At 39.9% G+C, this 20,879-nt stretch overlaps 1 protein-coding gene across 3 annotated transcripts in view; it reads left to right on the plus strand.

Moving 5' to 3' along the window:
• Positions 1 to 672: 672 nt before the first annotated feature.
• The window catches only part of C1H3orf33 (chromosome 1 C3orf33 homolog), a 29,378-nt gene continuing 9,171 nt past the window's right edge, over positions 673 to 20,879 (plus strand). The window contains exons 1-4 of one of the 3 annotated variants that reach the window (XM_027542984.1): positions 740 to 825; positions 1,176 to 1,276; positions 2,685 to 2,744; positions 5,576 to 5,723. In XM_027542984.1, the coding sequence (XP_027398785.1) occupies positions 2,700 to 2,744; positions 5,576 to 5,723 (193 nt within the window). In that variant the 5' untranslated portion in view covers positions 740 to 825; positions 1,176 to 1,276; positions 2,685 to 2,699. Of the gene's footprint in view, positions 826 to 899; positions 924 to 1,175; positions 1,277 to 2,684; positions 2,745 to 5,575; positions 5,724 to 20,879 lie in introns of those variants that run through there. The other 2 variants (XM_027542977.1, XM_027542994.1) reach the window with 2 other exon arrangements.

Here is a 20,879-nt window from a genome sequence, read left to right on the forward strand (position 1 = left end):
TTCTTGCACAACTTTCCATGGCTCAGACACAACTTTTTTACACAAATATAATTTGCATTGTCCTGTGACTTTTTTGTTTTAAAATACATTAACTGTATTGATTTTGAACGGATATATAATTGACAGCATTTCTTAGTTGTAGGTGTACACTGTAATGCTTTAATATATTCATACTATATTGCAAAACAATTACCACAGTAAGTTTAGTATGTCAGCTCCCTACATTTAATCATAGATTTAGAGCATCTGATATTTAGCTTAGGAAGCAACTGTGACAACTTGAAAATACAATTCAAATATAAGGAATACACATTTTAATATATTTGGGAGCAGGTGTAAGAATGGTCTACTTCAATTTTCTTTCTTGTGTGGCACATGCTACCTACACTGAGTTAAGCGAGTTGAACTGATCATCTTCCATCAGCATGCCCTGTAATCCTGCAGCTCGCATCCCCTAACGACAGAGATCTCTCGCGCTGTGGGAAAACCTCGTGTAAATACTGGAGGATCACTGTAAAGACGTCTTCTAACTGGTCGGGAGGACCGCCCCCGGCCCCTTCTTGGTTGCTGAGACCCCGACCCGAAGGTCGGCTCGCGAGGCGCCCCCTCTAGCCGCAGGAGCTTGGATCCCGCCATCCGCCCGCCCGCGGAGAGCGGCGCCCCCTGTCGTCCGGTCGAGGAGGCGGCGCCCGCTCCTGGGAGGCCGGGAACATGGCGGGGCAGCCCGCGACCCCGGCCACACCGCCGCCCAACCGGGACGGAGCAGCGCCCAACGTGGTGGCGCGGATCTCGCAGTGGGCCGACGACCACCTGCGCCTCATCCGGGTACTGCAGGTCGGGCGGTGGTGGGCGCGGGCCGCGCAGCGCCAGGCTGAAGGAGACGCGTCCTGGGGGAGGCCCGGGCAGCGGCGGAGGGCCGCCGGGTAGGGGCGGCGTGTGCGGGGCGGCGGGGGCGCGCGGCCTGGCGGGGCTGCCGCGACCCCATCACTGCCTTGACCGTGCTGGGCGCCGGGATGCCTCCGAGGGGAAGCTGCAGCCCAGCGCTGGGCGCCAGCGGGGCCATTGGAGCAGTTGGGGAGGGGCGGGCAGTTTGAAAAAGGCGGGGCGTCGCAGGCGACCAGGGGAGAGAAGATTGTGACTAAGCCCTGGTGGTGATTTCTTTCTTTGTAACAAAGAATCAAGGGGGCTGCCTGCTTCGTGGATGATGTGGAAATTGCTAAAATGGAGGAGTTGGGATAAATGATTTGTTGGGGAAATCTACAGAGCTTTTTGCAAGGTGAAATTGAAGATGCCTATTAGACTTCTAATGGAGATGTGTGAACTTGAAGGTGGTCATTAGACTTCCCAACGTAGCTTAGGTGTTCTAGGCAACTGGATACAGGAGTCATGTCCTGAAGGGAGATCAGAACGGGAATCTGGGAGTGGGCTGCATAATACCTTAAGTATTTAAAGTGTAAATAAACCTTATAGTATTTTAGTATTATTATAGAAAACTTCTAGTATTCAAAGCTTGGAAGACTTCGAGCGAGTCAGAAAAGCTGAAAAAGCTCTAGGACTGAGACCTGAGGGCGTCTCTAACATTTAGAATTTGGAGAGTGAAAAGGAGATCAGCAAAGACTCGGAGGGAACAGACAGAGGGGAAGAGGAATATCAGGAAAACCAAGTGTGCTAGAAGCCAAACGAAGAGAATGTTTTCAGATGGGAGAATTCTGCTGAGAAGTTGAGTAGGCTCATTATGTTTGCAAATACTTGGCAGCCAAAGTGCCAGGACCATGTCTATTTTCACTCACCAGGACTGCAGCTCAATGCTGAGACCGCAGCTCACTCACCTGCAGCTCAGTCCTGAGAACAGTACCTGCCACTTATGTTAAACATAAATATGTTTAACATTAATGAATTGTATACATATATGTGTGTATATGTGTACACAGAAACACGGATGTTAATTGACAAGGCCTTGGTTCTTCCAATTAAGCAGGAAGAGATGCACTGGTTAATTTCAAATAAAAAAATAACCTCATCAGGATTGGGAGAGCACACAGTATTTAAATTAGTGTATGGATGTTTTATTCCAAATAATACAATCACAGAATGTACTCTTGTATATATATATACTATACATATAATCATCTCTTATATGCTTAGTTGTGTTTATTGAAGGAAAGCACGTTAGATTACCACTGTTGGTGAGGGAGTTGCAGGATCCTTATTAATTAAACTTTAGATCGATTTCAGTTTAAATGAAATACATTGCTATGATTTTCCTGACTGTTTGCCTCATCTGTTTCCCAAGTGCTGTGTTTTATGGTATCGGTAATAAAGTTTTCTACTAAATACTTTAATTCCACCTGCAGACTTAGGGTTATGGAGTTCCTATGGGCCTTGCACAAACAGTATTAATATTAGACTGATTCATTCAAGGGACTCATGGTTAAAGCAATACAATCAATAGAAAACAGTACAGTATTATGTATATAATTACTGTGTGTACTAGATTGGGAGAAAAAGGGGAAGATTAATGGGTGGTGGGCAGTTGGTTTTTTTGGAAGAAGTGGGCCTTAGTTGAAGGATAAGCCTTATTTGAGAAGTTAGGTATAAGGGATGACTTTTTTTCCTGCCTTCTATTTAGTACTTTCAGTATTGTGAATAATAATTAGAATTAATCATAAAATCTCTTTCTAAAGAACATCAGCACTGTAATGGCCATGGCCGGAGTAATGTTACTTCTAAGAAGTGTTCGACTGGTAAGTTAAAAAATTAAGACATTATGATAAGCACTAGACAGTTAATTTCTCTCACTTCAGATGATTTTTATCTTAACATGGGTATCATTTTGTTATTCATATTAGAAGCTTTTAAATAACATTTTAGAACAGTGAACGTACTTTAAGATGTTGGTTTAAAAATAACACATCCACAGGGTTTTATGGAAAGAATTGCACAACCTGTTATTCCATAATGACTTTTCTTCATGCTTGAAATAAATAATCACTAAATTTGCATTTTAGATGCTGAAGAATATCTCAAAAATGTTTTTTGTGGCGGTTTTAGGTTTAAATTGAGTTATGTCCCTTTGAACTAAATAATTTATGCTTATTTAGTGTGTTTTTTTGCCCTTTCAAAAAGTATTTTAATAACAGACATTTTGGAAATGTATTTGATAATTCAGGATTTACAAGTACTTTTAATGTACCTGATTGTTGTCATAGGATGTCATTTCAGTGTCATGTTATGAACTGGAATAGATATATTGCTTCTGTATATATTTATTTCCTATACTTATCTCTATATTGTTTTGTATTATCATTGACTACACCTTGTTACCATACTACATTTTTTCCAACTGTTGCCTTTACACCCAGACTCCGATTTCAGAACTTTTGTCTTTTTCCTTCTTTTTTTTTAACACCTTGAACTCACTTTTTTAAAGCTGAGATGTAATTGTCCTATAGCGCTGCCTAGGTTTAAGGTGTCCAGTATAATGATTTGACTTACATACCTCAGGAAATGATTACCACAGTAAGTTCAGTGAACCTCCATCATCTCATATAGATACAAAATTAAATAAACAGAAAACAATTTTTTTCCTTGTGATGAGAACTCTTAGGATTTACTTTCATGTATAACAATTTTCATGTATAACATACAGTATTATTAATTATATTACTCATGTTGTACATTACACCCCTAGTATTTATTTATCTTATAACTGGAAGTTTGTATCTTTCAAGTTCTCCCTCCCTCCATCTCCTACCTCTCATAACTGCAAATCTGATATGATTTTTTATGAGTTTGTTTTTGAAGTAAAATTGACCTACAACACTATGTTACTTCCTGTTACACAACATAGTGATTTGATATTTCTATACTTTTCAAAATGATCACAAGTCTGTCACTCTACAGAGATTCTGCATAATTACTGACTGTATTCTCCATGCTGTACGCTTCCTACCTGTGACTCATTTATTTTATAACTAGTCCCATAAAGACTTTGTAGTGTACTTGCTAAGAGCAGGATACTTTTCCTCCATAATCACATTAATATTTTTGCATCTAATAAATTTAACATTTTTGTAGTAATTTCTAAAATCCAGTTAACATTCATGTTTATCTCTTGAAAATATCCTTTGTAGCTGTTTTTTCTCCCAGTCTTAAGTTTCAGTCAAGGATCATGCACTGTATTTGGTTGTCATGTCTCTTTGGTCTCCTTCAGTCTAGACTTTTACGCCCACTTTAATTTTTGTCTCTCATGACACTGTGATTTTGAAGAGGCCGAGTTAGTCTTAGAGAATCTCCCACAGTCTGGATTTGTGTTTCCGCCTTAGATTTAGTGTGAACAAGAAGGTGATGGAGTATGCTGCTTCCTGTTATGCTGCATCAGGAGACTCACAGTGTCTGTCTGTCTGGAACATTATCACATCTAACATAATTAATAACCTCTTAGCATCATCTAATATCCAGACAATATTAATAATTCTTTGATTGTTTCAATGGTGTCTTTTTTTAAAAAAGTAGGTGATCTGTTCAAAGCAGGATTCTAATGGTCCATATATTGTATTTGTTATATCTGTCTCATTTATTTTATAACAGTCTATACTCCCACTCATTTTTTTCCCCCATAAGCCATTTATTTTTTAGAATAACCAAGTCATTTATCCCATTATTAATGTTCCACATTCTGGATTTGTCTGCTATAATGTTTTTCTTGTTTGGAAAAAAATTTTTTTAATGTTTAGACCAACTTTACTATCTTAGAAAGTTGGTTACTAGTTTATCCTTCTGCCTGTTACGAGGCTCTCACCCAGCCATGCTTATGAATTAAGCTTGTTTCTATAGTACTGTTAATGTGAAAGACACAGGTATAAAATGTTGAGTAACTCCAAGGTGTTAGGTATTTAAATAAATTCCTAATGTTGGCCTTTTTGGAGGGGAACAATTTCTCCTATGAGATTGAAAAATGAGGGCAAGAAACTTGTTGATTAGTAGTCTAACTTAAATGGCCTCAGTTTTGGCTAGGTTCTCGCAGGAGTTGCTGCTGTTGCTGTTTAGTTGCTAAATTGTGTCCAACTCTTTGTGACCCCATGGACTATAGCCTGCAAGGCTCCTGTGTCTGGCATTTCCCAGGCAAGAATACTGGAGTGGGTTGCCATTTCCTTCTCCATCTCCCAGAGTACCTGTATGAAGAGATAGTACATTTATAGAATGAGATAGTAACTTAACCAGTAAGATAGTAAGTTTAACCAGATTTGTGTAGTGCCAGGCACAGCTGTATGCTCACTGCTTCTTGATAAATTGTGTCACATTTTAAGGATGTAAGCTTTTCTAAAAGTGAGGAGTCTGTTTAATGTTCTCTATATAGTAGTCTCAAATAGTAAAACAATGACTAAAGGTTTCTAAAAATGTGCTTATAAACACCTCTGTTAAGTCTTTTAAAAATATTAATATAAAATTAAGAACCAAATTAAAAATGTTCAGTGGTTATGTCTTCTTTGAAATGTTTAGGGAATATAACATGCTTAATTTTAAAATGAAAATAGTAATAAAATATTATACTTTTCTCCTTGTAAATCAACAGACATCAAAATTCACACGTTCTTCAGATATTCCAGTAGAATTTATAAGAAAGAATGTTAAACTACGAGGCCGACTACACCGAATAACTGAGAATGGTTTAGAGATTGAACATATTCCCATTGCTTTACCTGCTATATCTTCATGGAGAAGTAAGTAAGGCATAAAAATAATAGCACTAAATAACTATTTTAAAGTTCCTGTATTAGAAGTTATTTTAAAATAGCAAAAAAAAGTCATTTTAATTTTTAATAACTCTCCATTGTCTATGAGAGAAAGTCCAAACTCTTAACTTACACAAATGAACTATTTATTATTATTTTATTTAATTAATTAATTTATTTTAATTGGAGGCTAATTACTTTAAAATATTGTGGTGGTTTTTGCCATATAGTCACATGAATCAGCTATGGGTGTACATGTGTTCCCCATCCTGAACCTCCCTCATACCTCCCTCCCCATCCCATCCCTCAAGGTCATCTCAGTGCACCAGCCCTGAGCACCCTGTCTCATGCATCGGACCTGGACTCGTGATCTGTTTCACATATGATAATATATTTGTTTCAATTCTGTTCTCTCAAATCATCCCACTCTTGCCTACTCCCACAGATTCCAAAAGTCTGTTCTGTACATCTGTGACTCTTTTACTATCTCACATATAGGGTCATTGTTACCATCTTTCTAAATTCAATACAGTATTGAATTGGTATATTGGTGTTTTTCTTTCTGACTTACTTTGCTCTGTATAATAGGCTCCAGTTTCATCTACCTCATTAGAACTGATTCAAATGCATTCTTTTTAGTATCTGAGTAATATTACATGAAATTAAAAGACACTTGTTCCTTGGAAGGAAAGTTATGACCAACCTAGAGAGCATATTAAAGAGCAGAGACATCGCTTTGCCAGCAAAGGTCCATCTAGTCAAGGTTATACTTTTTCCAGTAGTCATTATGGATGTGAGAGTTGGACTATAAAGAAAGCTGAGCACCAAAGAATTGATGCTTTTGAACTGTGGTGTTGGAGAAGACTCTTGAGAGTCCCTTGGACTGCAAGGAGATCCAACCAGTCCATCCTAAAGGAGGTCAGTCCTGGGTGTTCATTGGAGGGACTGATGTTGAAGCTGAAACTCCAATACTTTGGCCACCTGATGTGGAGAGCTGACTTATTTGAAAAGACCCTGATGCTGGGAAAGATTGAGGGCAGGAGGAGAAGGGGATGACAGAGGATGAGATGGTTGGATGGCATCACTGACACAATGGACATGGGTTTGGGTGGATTCCGGGAGTTGGTGATGGACAAGGAGGCCTGGCATGCTGCAGTTCATGGGGTCGCAAAGAGTTGGACACGACTGAGCAACTGAACTGAACTGAACTGAATATTCCATTGTGTATATGTACCACAGCTTTCTTATCCATTCGTCTGCTGATGGACATCTAGGTTGCATCCATGTCCTGGCTATTGTAAACAGTGCTGCAATGAACATTGGGGTACACATGTTTCTTTCAATTCTGATTTCCTCGGTGTGTATGCCCAGCAGTGGGATTGCTGGGTCATATGACAGTTCTATTTCCGGTTTTTTTAAGGAATCTCCACACTGTTCTCCATAGTGGCTGTACTAATTTTCATTCCTACCAACAGTGTAAGAGGGTTCCTTTTTCATCACACCCTCTCCAGCAGTTATTGTTTGTAGACTTTTTGATAGCAGCCATCCTGACTAGTGTGAGATGGTACCTCATTGTTGTTTTGATTTGCATTTCTCTGATAATGAGTGATGTTGAGCATCTTTTCATGTGTTTGTTAGCCATCTGTATGTCTTCTTTGGAGAACTGTCTGTTTAGTTCTTTGGCTCATTTTTTGATAAAGTCAGGTATTTTTCTGGAATTGAGCTGCAGGAGTTGCTTGTATATTTTTGAGGTTAATTCTTTGTCAGTTGCTTCATTTGCTATTATTTTCTCCCATTCTGAAGGCTATCTTTTCACCTTGCTTATGGTTTCCTTCATTGTGCAAAAGCTTTTAAGTTTAATTAGGTCCCATTTGTTTATTTTTGCTTTTATTTCCATTGCTCTGGGAGGAGGGAGGATCCTGCTATGATTTATGTCACAGAGTGTTTTGCCTATGTTTTCCTCTAGGAGTTTTATAGTTTCTGGTCTTATATTTAGATCTTTAATCCATTTTGAGTTTATTTTTGTGTATGGTGTTAGAAAGTGTTCTAGTTTCATTCTTTTACTAGTGGTTGACCAGTTTTCCCAGCACCACTTGTTAAAGAGATTGTCTTTTCTCTACTGTATATTCTTGCCTTCTTTGTCAAAGATAAGGTGTCCATAGGTGCATGGATTTATCTCTGGGCTTTCTATTTTGTTCCATTGATCTATGTTTCTGTCTTTGTGCCAGTGCCATACTGTCTTGATGACTGTAGCTTTGTAGTATAGCCTGAAGTCAAGCAGGTTGAATCCTCCAGTTCCATTCTTCTTTCTCAAGATTGCTTTGGCTATTTGAGGTTTTTTGTATTTCCATACAAATTGTGAAATTATTTGTTCTAGTTCTCTGAAAAACACTTTTGGTAGCTTGATAGGGATTGCACTGAATCTATAGATTGCTGGGTAGTATACTCATTTTCAGTATATTGATTCTTCTGATCCATGAACATGGTATATTTCTCCATCTATATGTGTCATCTTTGATTTCTTTCATCAGTGTTTTATACTTTTCTATATACAGGTCTTTTGTTTCTTTAGGTATATTTATTCCTAAGTATTTTATTCTTTTCATTGCAATGGTGAATGGAATTGTTTCCTTAATTTCTCATTCTGTTTTCTCATTGTTACTGTATAAGAATGCAAGGGATATCTGTGTGTTAATTTTATATCCTGCAACTTTACTATATTCATTGATTAGCTCTAGTAATTTTCTGGTAGAGTCTTTAGGGTTTTCTATGTAGAGATCATGTCATCTGCAAACAGTGGGAGTTTTACTTCTTCTTTCTAATTTGGACTCCTTTTATTTCTTTTTCTTCTCTGATTGCTGGGGCTAAAACTTCCAAAACTATGTTGAATAGTAGTGGTGAGAGTAGGCATCCTTGTCTTGTTCCTGATTTTAGGGGAAATGCTTTCAATTTGTCGCCATTGAGGATAATGTTTGCTGTGGGTTTATTATATATGGCTTTTATTATATTGAAGTATGTTCCTTCTATTCCTGCTTTCTGGAGGGTTTTTATTATAAATGGATATTGAATTTTGTTAAAGGCTTTCTCTGCATCTATTGAGATAATCATATGGTTTTTATCTTTCAATTTGTTAATGTGGTGTATCACATTGATTTGCAAATATTGAAGAATCCTTGTATCCCTGGAATAAAGCCCACTTGGTTATGATGTATGATCTTTTTAATATGTTGTTGGATTCTGTTTGCTAGAATTTTGCTAAGGACTTTTGCATCTATGTTCATCAGTGATATTGGCCTGTAGTTTTTTTTTGTGGCATCTTTGTCTAGTTTTGGTATTAGGGTGATGGTGGCCTTATAGAATGAGTTTGGAAGTTTACTTTCCTCTGCAATTTTCTGGAAGAGTTTGAGTAGGATAGGTGTCAGCTCTTCTCTCAATTTTCGGTAGAATTCAGCTGTGAAGCCATCTGGTCCCAGGCTTTTGTTTGTTGGAAGATTTCTGATTACAGTTTCGATTTCTGTGCTTGTGATGGGTCTGTTACGATTTTCTATTTCTTCCTGGTTCAGTTTTGGAAAGTTGTACTTTTCTAAGAATTTGTCCATTTCTTCCAAGTTGTCCATTTTATTGGCATATAGTTGCTGATAGTAGTCTCTTATCATCCTTTGTATTTCTGTGTTGTCTGTTGTGATTTCTCCATTTTCATGTCTAATTTTGTTGATTTGATTCTTCTCCCTTTTTTTCTTGATGAGTCTGGCTAATGGTTTGTCTATTTTATTTATCTTCTCAAAGAACAACCTTTTAGCTTTGTTGATTTTGGCTGTGATCTCCTTTGTTTCTTTTGCATTTATTTCTCCCCTAATTTTTATGATTTCTTTCCTTCTCCTAACCCTGGGGTGCTTCATTTCTTCTTTTTCTAGTTGTTTTAGGTGTAGAGTTAGGTTATTTATTTGATTTTTCTCCTGTTTCTTGAGGTAGGCTTGTATTGCTATGAACCTTCACCTTAGCACTGATTTTACTGAATCCCATAGGTTTTGGGTTGTTGTGTTTGCATTTTGATTCATTTCTATGCATATTTTGATTTGTTTTTTGATTTCTTCTGTGATTTGTTGGTTATTCAGAAGTATGTTGTTTAGCCTCCATATGTTTGTATTTTTAATAGTTTTTTTCCTGTAGTTGACATCTAATCTTACCGCATTGTGATCAGAAAAGATGCTTGAGATGATTTCAATTTTTTTGAATTTACCAAGGCTAGATTTATGGCCCAGAATGTGATCTATCCTGGAGAATGTTCCATGTGCACTTGAGAAAAAGGTAAAATTCATTGTTTTAGGGTGAATTGTCCTATAGATATCAATTAGGTCTAACTGGTCCATTATATCATTTAAAGTTTGTGTTTCCTTGCTAATTTTCTGTTTAGTTGATCTATCTGTAGGTGTGAGTGAGGTATTAAAGTCTCCCACTATTATTGTGTTACTGGTAATTTCCCCTTTCATACTTGTTAGCATTTGCCTTACATTCTGTGGTGCTCCTATGTTGGGTGCATATATATTTATAATTGTTATATCTTCTTGGATTGATCCTTTGATCATTATGTAGTGTCCTTCTTTGTTTCTTTTCACAGCCTTTATTTCAAAGTCTATTTTATCTGATATGAGTATTGCTACTCCTACTTTCTTTTGGTTTCCATTTGCGTGAAATATCTTTTTCCAGCCCTTCACTTTCAGTCTGTATGTGTCCCTTGTTTTCAGGTGGGTCTCTTGTAGACAACATATATAGGGGTCTTGTTTTTGTCTCCATTCAGCCAGTCTTTGTCTTTTGGTTGGGGCATTCAACTCATCTACACTTAAGGTAATTATTGATAAGTATGATCCTGTTGCCATTTATTTTGTTGTTTTGGGTTCGAGATTATAAACCTTTTCTCTGTTTCCTGTCTAGAGAAGATCCTTTAGCATTTGTTGAAGAGCTGGTTTGGTGGTGCTGAATCCTCTGAGCTTTTGCTTGTCTGTAAAGCTTTTGATTTCTCCTTCATATTTGAATGAGATCCTTGCTGGGTACAGTGATCTGGGTTGTAGGTTTTTCTCTTTCATCACTTTAAGTATGTCCTGCCATTCCTTTCTGGCCTGAAGAGTTTCTGTTGAAAGATCAGTTGTTATCCTTATGGGGATCCCCTTGTGGGTTAATTGTTGTTTGTTTTTCCCTTGCTGCTTTTAATATTTGTTCTTTGTGTTTGATCTTCATTAATTTGATTAATATGTGTCTAGGGGTATTTTGCCTTGGGTTTATCCTGTTTGGGACTCTCTGGGTTTCTTGGACTTGGGTGGCTATTTCCTTCCCTATTTTAGGAAAGTTTTCAACTATTATCTCCTCAAGTATTTTCTCATGGCCTTTCTTTTTGTCTTCTTCTGGGACTCCTATGATTCAAATGTTGGGGCATTTCACATTGTCCCAGAGGTCACTGAGGTTGTCCTCGTTTCTTCTAATTCTTTTTTCTTTTTCCTCTCTGCTTCATTTATTTCCACCATCTATCTTCCACCTCACTTATCCTATCTTCTGCCTCAGTTATTCTACTGTTGCTTCCCTCCAGAGTGCTTTTGATCTCAGTTATTGCATTATTCATTATTGATTTACTCTTTTTTATTTCTTCTAGGTCCTTGTTAAACTTTTCTTGCATCTTCTCAATCCTTGTCTCCAGACTATTTATCTGTAACTCCATTTTGTTTTCAAGATTTTGGATCATTTTTACTATCATTATTCTGAATTCTTTTTCAGGTAAGCTCCCTATCTCCTCCTCTTTTGTTTTGTTTGGTGGGCTTTTACCATGTTCATTTACCTGCTGAATATTTCTCTGCCTTTTCATCTTGTTTAGCTTGCTGTGTTTGGGGTGACCTTTCTGTATGCTGGAAGTTTGTGTGTTCCTCTTTATTGTGGAGGTTACTCCCTGTGGGTAGAGTTGGACAAGTGGCTTGTCAAGGTTTCCTGGTTAGGGAAGCTTGCGTTGGTGTTCTGGTGGTGCAGCTGGATCTCTTCTCCCTGGAGTGCAATGAAGTGTCCAGTAGTGAGTTTTGAGGTGTCTGTGGGTTTGGTGTGACTTTTGGCCACCTGTATTTTCGTGCTCAGGGTTATGTTCCTGCATTGTTGGAGAATTAGCCTGGTATGTCTTGCTCTGAAACTCGTTGGCTCTTGGTTGGACCTTGGTTTCAGTGTAGGTATGGAGGCTTTTGGATGAGCTCTTGTCGATTAATGTTCCCTGGAGTCAGGAGTTTTCTGGTGTTCTCAAGTTTTGGATTTAAACCTCCTACCTCTGGCTTTCAGTCTTATTCTTACAGTAGCCTCAATTCTTCTCCATCCATACAGCACTGATGATAAAACATCTAGGTTAATGCTGAAAAGATTCTCTACAGTGAGGGACACCCAGAGCGGGTCCCAGAGTTTCATGGAGAAGAGAAGAGGGAGGAGGAAGATATAGGTGACCAGGAGGACAAGAGGGGGAATCCAAAGGGGAGAGAGTAGTCTAGCCAGTAATCAATTCCCTATTTGCTCTCCAAGTCTGGAATACTCAGAGAGGTTCACAGAGTTCCATAGAGAAGAGAAGAGGGAGGAAGGAGGTAGAGATTACCAGGAGGAGAGGAGGGGCAGTCAAAAGGAGAGAGACCAATGTAGCCAGTGATCAGTTCCCTAAGTGTTCTCCACAGCCTGGAACACCCAGAGATATTCACAGAGTTAAGTAGAGAAGAGAATGGGGAGGGAGGAGGTAGAGGTGACCTGGGGGAGAAAAAGGAGAGTCAAAAGGGGAGAGAGCAATTAAGCCAGTAATCACACCCCTAAGTAAAAATGGGTACTGAAGATTGGATTCTTAAAGGTACAAAATTGATAACAAATACCAAAAAGCAAAGATTAAAAATCTAGAGTAGAAGTTAGATTCTCAAAAATACAGTATTAAAAAAATAAAACAAAATCACAAAAGTTATAAAATATATATATATATGAAATTTGCTTTAAAAATAGGGTCTTTTTTTTGCAAGGTAATAGGTTTTAAAAATGAAAATTAAAGGAGTAATAACTTAAAAATTAAAAAATGACAATAGTAGAATCTTTGGCTGCAGAGAATATAATCAGTTTGATTTCGGTGTTGACCATCTGGTGATGTCCATATGTAGAATCTTCTCTTGTGTTGGAAGAGGGTGTTTGGCCATGACCAGTGCATTCTCTTGGCAAAACTCTATTAGCCTTTGCCCTGCTTCATTCCGTACTCCAAGGCCAAATTTGCCTGTTACTCTAGGTGTTTCTTGACTTCCTACTTTTGCATTCCATTCCCCTATAATGAGAAGGACATCTTTTTTGGGTGTTAGTTCCAGAAGGTCTTGTAGGTCTTCATAGAACCATTCAACTTCAGCCTCTTCAGCGTTACTGGTTGGGGCATAGGCTTGGATTACTGTGATATTGAATGGTTTGCCTTGGAAACGAACAGAGATCATTCTGTCGTTTTTGAGATTGCATCCAAGTACTGCATTTCAGACTCTTTTGTTGACCATGATAGCTACTCCATTTCTTCTAAGGGATTCCTGCCCACAGTAGTAGAAATAATGGTCATCTGAGTTAAATTCACCCTTTCCAGTCCATTTTAGTTCGCTGATTCCTAGAATGTTGATGTTCACTCTTGCCATCTCCTGTTTGACCACTTCCAATTTGCCTTGACTCATGGACCTGACATTCCAGGTTCCTATACAATATTGCTCTTTACAGCATTGGACCTTGCTTCTATCACCAGTCACGTCTACTACTGGGTATTGTTTTTGCTTTGGCTCCATCCCTTCATTCTTTCTGGAGTTATTTCTCCATTGATCTCCAGTAGCATATTGGATACCTACTGACCTGGGGAGTTCCCCTTTCAGTATCCTATCATTTTGCCTTTTCATACTGTTCGTGGGGTTCTCAAGGCAAGAAAACTGAATTGGTTTGCCATTCCCTTCTCCAGTGGACCACATTCTGTCAGACCTCTCCAACATGACCCTCCCATCTTGGGAGGCCCCACACGGCATGGCTTAGTTTCACTGAGTTAGACAAGGCTGTGGTCCATGTGATCAGATTGGCTAGTTTTCTGTGATTATGGTTTCAGTGTGTCTGCCCTCTGATGGAGAAGCTCTACAGTCAGCAAAAACAAGACTGGGAGCTGACTGTGGCTCAGATCATGAACTCCTTATTCCAAATTCAGATTTAAATTGAAGAAACTGGGGAAAACCACTAGACCATACAGGTATGACCTAAATCAAATCCCTTATGATTATACAGTGGAAGTGAGAAATAGATTTAAGGGACTAGATCTGATAGACAGAGTGCCTGATGAACTATGGACGGAGGTTCGTGACATTGTACGGGAGACAGGGATCAAGACCATCCCCATGGAAAAGAAATGCAAAAAAGCAAAATGGCTGTCTGAGGAGGCCTTACAAATAGCTGTGAAAACAGAAGCGAAAAGCAAAGGAGAAAAGGAAAGATATAAGCATCTGAATACAAAGTTCCAAAGAATAGCAGGGAGAGATAAGAAAGCCTTCCTCAGCGATCAATGCAAAAAATAGAGGAAAACAATAGAATGGGAAAGACTAGAGATCTCTTCAAGAAAATTAGAGATACCAAGGGAACATTTCACGCAAAGATGGGCTCAATAAAGGACAGAAATCGTATGGACCTAACAAAAGCAGAAGATATTAAGTATAGGTGGCAAAAATACACAGAACAATTGTACAAAAAAGATCTTCACGACCCAGATAATCACGATGGTGTGATCACTCACCTAGAACCAGACATCCTGGAATGTGAAGTCAAGTGGGCATTAGAAAGCATGACTATGAACAAAGCTAGTGGAGATGATGGGATTCCAGTTGAGCTCTTTCACATCCTGAAAGATGATGCTGTGAAAGTGCTGCACTCAGTATGCCAGCAAATTTGGAAAACTCAGCAGTGGCCACAGGACTGGAAAAGGTCAGTTTTCATTCCAATCCCAAAGAAAGGCAATGCCAAAGAATGCTCAAACTACAGCACAATTGCACTCATCTCATACACTAGTAAAGTAATGCTCAGAATTTTCCAAGCCAGGCTTTAGCAGTACGTGAACCATAAACTTTCAGATGTTCAAGCTGGTTTTAGAAAAGGCAGAGGAACCAGAGATCAAATTGCCAACATCCGCTGGATCAATGAAAATGCCAAGAGAGTTCCAGAAAAACATCTATTTCTGCTTTATTGACTATGCCAAAGCCTTTGACTGTGTGGACCACAATAAACTGTGGAAAATTCTGAAAGAGATGGGAATACCAGACCACCTGACCTGCCTCTTGAGAAACCTGTATGCAGGTCAGGAAACAACAGTTAGAACTGGACATGGAACAACAGACTGGTTCCAAATAGGAAAAGGAGTACGTCAAGGCTGTATATTGTCACCCTGCTTATTTATCTTCTATGCAGAGTACATCATGAGAAACGCTGGGCTGGAAGAAGCACAAGCTGGAATCAAGATATTTCTCAAGCTGGGAGAAATATCAATAACCTCAGATATGCAGATGACACTACCCTTATGGCAGAAAATGAAGAGGATCTAAAAAGTCTCTTGATGAAAGTGAAAGAGGAGAGTGAAAAAGTTGGCTTAAAGCTCAACATTCAGAAAACTAAGATCATGGCATCTGGTCCCATCACTTCATGGCAGATAGATGGGGAAACAGTGGAAACAGTATCAGACTTTATTTTTGGGGGCTCCCAAATCACTGCAGATGGTGATTGCAGCTATGAAATTAGAAGACGCTTACTCCTTGGAAGGAAAGTTATGACCAACCTAGATAGCATATTGAAAAGCAGAGATATTACTTTGCCAACAAACATCCGTCTAGTCAAGGCTGTGGTTTTTCCAGTGGTCGGTCATGTATGGATGTGAGAGTTGAACTGTGAAGAAAGCTGAGCGCCAAAGAATTGATGCTTTTGATCTGTTGTATTGGAGAAGACTCTTGAGAGTCCCTTGGACTACAAGGAGATCCAACCAGTCCATCCTAAAGGAGATCAGTCCTGGGTGTTCATTGGAGGGACTGATACTGATGCTGAAACTCCAATATTTTGGCCACTTCATGCGAAGAGTTGACTCATTGGAAAAGACTCTGATGCTGGGAGGGATTGGGGGCAGGAGGAGAAGGGGACGACAGAGGATGACATGGCTGGATGACATCACCGACTCGATGGACATGAGTTTGAGTGAACTCTGGTAGTTGGTGATAGACAGGGAGGCCTGGTGTGCTGTGATTCATGGGGTTGTAAAGAGTTGGACACGACTGAGCGACTGAACTGAACTGAATAGTATAATATGTCTAGGAATTTCTCTGGAGCTGTTGAGGGCAATGGGGTCAGTTCAGTTTCAGACAGGTCCTTGTTCCAGCTTATACTTCCCAAGGTCTATATGTCCCTTCCAGTGTAGCCAATGCTAACTACAGGGTTTTAATCTGTTGCACCTGTCACTTCCAAAGCGGTTCCCTCTTGTTTGTTTATTTTGGCTTCCTCTGTTTGCAAGTCTCTTCAGTATCTAACTTCTGCCCTGACCCAAGAGGGCGAAGGTGGTCATTTATTTAGGCTTACTTGTTCAGTTGTGCTGTGGGGAGGCTGGAACACTGCAAACAAATATCACTGGTGTGTGTGGGGAGTGCTTGCAGTGACTTGGCCACACTGGGTTTGTCCCCACTGATGGTGTGTGTGTGCTTTCCCATCTACACTGCTCAGGCTCTAGGTTGCTCTGCAGGGGAACTGTCTAAGGTGGGCCCTGGGTTGCGTGCACTTCCTATGTCTAAGCCACTCAGGTTCCGGTTCTTGGGTACTCCACAAAGGCACTCAGTTGGGCCAGTGTTTTGTGCCCTTCCCAGGTCCGAGCAGCTCAGGCGACCAGGTGCTTGTCGAGCACACACTCCCCATGGGTGGCGCGTCTTGTCACCTCCCCTGTCCCAGCCGCTCGGTTTCCTGGGTGTGCAGCGGGAGTGCCATCTCAGGTGTGCTGTGTGTCTCCTCTGGGGAGCTGATCTCTGGCTGCGACCCCCCTGGCGGATGTCAACCGTCCAGGATCCCAGGAAGATTTGGTTAGCAACTGGGAGCCTGCTCACAGTTTGGTAGAGGATGCCGTCTCTGGGGCCAAGTTTGCCCCTTCCCTTCTGGCTCTGGCTGGGGCCCGCCTGCCTCCCTGCCTCCGGCGGGGATGGGCCAGTGCACTGCTGGCTAGCTCTCCTCTGGTATTCGCTCAGTCCTTTGTTCTGTGAGTGGCCTGGCGGTGCCGTAGGTTAGAGGTTTTTGTGGGAAAGTTCTCTCTCTCTCTCTCTCTGCTCTTTGTTTTTTTTTCTCTCTGGCTATCCCACAGTTTGGGTTGCTATCTCAGGTTAGCTCCCTCAGATTGCCCTCAGGGCATTCAGGCCCGGTCCTTACCCTAAGCAGTGCAGCCTGAGCCTCGCTGTTCAGCCCCCGCTTGCTGGTGGCAAATGCAAGCGTCTGGGGTACTTCTTCACTGGGAGTTGCTGTTAGGGGCATAATCTATGGGTTTTATTTATTTATTTTTTCCTCCCAGTTATGTTGCCCTCTGAGATTCCAAAACTCCCCAGGATGGGTCTCTGTCCCTAAATCTTTTGTCTCTCTTTTTATCTTTTATATTTTGTCCTACCTCCTTTTGAAGACAATGGATTGCCTTTCTGGGTGCCTGGTGTCCTCCGCCAGCGTTCACAAGTTGTTTTGTGGTATTTGCTCAGTGTTCAAATGATCTTTTGATGAATTTGTCGGGGAGAAAGTAGTCTCCCCGTCCTATTCCTCCACCATCTTAGGACCGCCCCCCACAAACGAACTATTTAATTTGGTTCCAGATTTCTTTTCTTCCTTCCCTCCTTTTTTCACTTAGCTACTCAGGCATTCAAACATTTATTCCACAAATACTGAACACACATTATGTTCTAGGTCCTAGCTAGCTGTACATGCTGAGTGAAACAAACAAGACCACTCTACCCCTTGGAGCTTACAGTCCAGGTGGAAGATGGGCAACAAAAAAATGAAAAATTGTCCTAAGGGCTATGAAGAAAAGGATCAGGGTGTAGGATGAGCATTACTGGAGCTTTTAAGAAGAGGAAATCCACATATATGGTGGTCAGAGAAGGCCTCATCAGAGGCCTAGAGAATGGGAAGGAGCTGGCTAGGAAGAACATGCGTGGGGATGAGCCCGGCTCTTTTGGTAAGGCACGTGAAGGCTCATGTGGCTGGAGCATAGGGAAGAAGGGGACAAGAGACACCAAAGAGGTTGGAGAATTGGGCAGAGTCCAGAGCTTGCTGCTGCAATTCCCTTTTCTCCCTGCTTCTCAGCAAAGACCACAGCCACACAGACCTTCCTGCTGCTTCCATGTGTTCTCATGCCCTGGGCATAGATCTTTTCCAAGTGCCTGAGCGTCTGTGGATTCTTTTTGTTTGTTTTTTCTCTTTTTCTTTACTATGTGGCATGTGTCATCTTAGTTCCCCAACTAGGGATTGAACCTGTACCCCCTCCACTGCAAGCATGGAGTCTTAACCACTGGACCACCAGGGAAGTCCCAGTCTGTGGATTCTTTAGGATCTAGCTCAAACTTCAGCTCTTTTGTGAAGCTCTCCTTAACTCCCAAGCAGAACTGGCCTCTTTCTTTCCTATGCCCCAAGCAATTTATACATACTGCAATTACAGTACTAAAACACATTTTCCTGTAATTATGTATCTAGGTTTATATCCTTCTATTGAACTATGAGCCCCTAGTGGGCAGGGAACTTTTCTTATCTAATTATTCACAGTCCCTAGAAAAATAATTTTTAGCCAACAGAGACTTGGCAAAATTGTCAGATGATTTAATTGAGTCATATTTAAAGATCTCCTTAATATTATTTTAATGTTTTAAAGAAAGTTCTTATTTCTTTACCCTGAGATGAATGAATCTCACTCTTCAATTGACATATGGCTATAAAGGAATAAGGTTGATTTTTTTTACCTCAAGCACACCTGACATGATTGATTTTATTTCTTAACAAATCAAGCAGAACTTACACAACTTACAACAGTCATTTGAATGACTGTTGTTCCCTAAAGAAAGATTACTTGGGATGTTTATTTGTTGGCCATTTCAGCTCTAAGCATGGTTTATACTTCTCAGTTGTTGTAATAATGCAGTAGTAATTTAAATCTCTCCTGTCAGAAATAGTGATGATTTTTTAGTGCTTAGACAGCAAGGCCATCGGTGCATTGCACAACTCCAGGGTTGGTATTCACCAGGTATCTGTCCTGAAAGGTGTGCAATGCCACAGCACTTTAATTGCTATATTAGAGTGCTATAATTGCTATAATATTAGTGTATTATTAGTATATACATCAAATAATAATGTTTGTCAACTTGGTACAATCAAAATTTTAAAGCTAAAAGGAAACTTACTTCCCCTACTTATTTTAATATTTTCTATAGAAGTTAAAGGTCATTTATGCAGTCATCTCTGTGACAGTTGATGGAACTAAAGATAGAAAATAGATTCTTTGCTACCCAGTCCACAACTTTGTGTATTGAGTTGCAAAAATTAAAGAAACAGACACACTGACAGATGCTAACCAGTGCAAATGTAATGATAGTGTTAATACTTTTTGTAACTGACATAAATTGTTCATTTAAAAAAATATTTATTTATTTGGCTACGTCAAGTCTTAGTTGGGGCATGCGGACTCTAGTTGAGGCATGCAGGCTTAGTTTGTCCCACTTAGTCGTGTGGGATCTTAGATCCCTGACCAGGGATTGGACCTGTGTCCCCGGCATTGCAAGGCAGGTTCTTACCAGAGAAGTCCCCAAATTGTTCATGTTAAAGAGATCAATTTGCATTTACATTGGTTAAACCTGTTTACCTATAAAACAGTTATAGAATCTAGAAGTTGCTTTCCAAGCACTATTTTGAATGACATAAGATGTTAGAGCATAATCTTGTTCATTTAAGAATAGCTATTAATTGAAAGCTCCTTATGTTCCTTTCACTGTTTTTACTACCTGGTCTATAGGATAGAGATGGACTTTTGATTTTATTGTAAGGAGGGCTAAGATTCAGGCCCCCCAGATTGAGGCCATTCTAACCAAATGGTTGGGCTCAGATAACTACATCAGAGTAGTCTGTGTGGCGTAGTTGAACGTGTTTGGTGTAGAGAGCTTGTGTTCTGTTTCCAGTTCAGCCAATGGTTTCCACCACTATCAAACAAGAGAATCATCACATTTCCAAGACTCCTTCCTCATGACTATTTTGTGATATCCTTGCCTTCCATGATCTTATCTTTGGTTTATGTGATGAGGCAAACACACAGAGCTGAAAATTTTTATGAAGTGAAACTCTTAGAACACTTCATTTCTTCAGTAGATGTTTACTGAAGACCTGCTCTATTGCTGCAGTTTCAGTACACAGTGGCAAACAATGGATGTGAGCCTACGGTAGTCAGAAAACCTGCAGTCTAGTGATACTATTTCAAAGCTTCTCCTATTCCTAATAGTAAATTTTACCATAATCTTTTTGATATATGTGATATACCTATCTCATGAAATTGTCCACTGTCATGAATCCATTTATAATATTTATTTATTCAGTCATTTATTATTTCTGTTGTAAGGTTGTGGAATCTGAGTTCCCAGACCAGAGATTGAACCCAGGCTTCCATAATGAAAGTGCAGAATCCTAGCCGCTAAACCACCAGGAAACTTCTTGATTTTTAATATTCTATAGATCTAGGGGATGAATCAGTTGTTTTGGGATCAAGTACTATCTTTCTAAAAACCTTAGGAATATTAAGTTGTGAAGTTTCCTACCCATCTGATAGAACATAAATGTAACAAAGTCCTTAGTGGCGGTTTACCTGAGTATTCATCTTATGTCTGCAGTTTTCTCCAGGTGCCCATGGTCTTTCCCTTACTTGACATGCTCACTCCCATTCCTCCCTGTGCCTCTCTGTGTTCATTCTGCAAAACCCAAGCCGTACACTTTTCATGGAGTGCTGTTGGGCTCCTCCACTGGAGCCCGTTTTGCTGTGCCCTTACAATCCTTGGCATTGTGTCATCCTACCCAGTATGAATTAGGTTTTTTAAAAGTATGTATGTAAAAGATTTA

Source organism: Bos indicus x Bos taurus, chromosome 1 (genome assembly GCF_003369695.1).
Source record: "Bos indicus x Bos taurus breed Angus x Brahman F1 hybrid chromosome 1, Bos_hybrid_MaternalHap_v2.0, whole genome shotgun sequence".
Classification (NCBI taxonomy): Eukaryota; Metazoa; Chordata; class Mammalia; order Artiodactyla; family Bovidae; genus Bos; species Bos indicus x Bos taurus.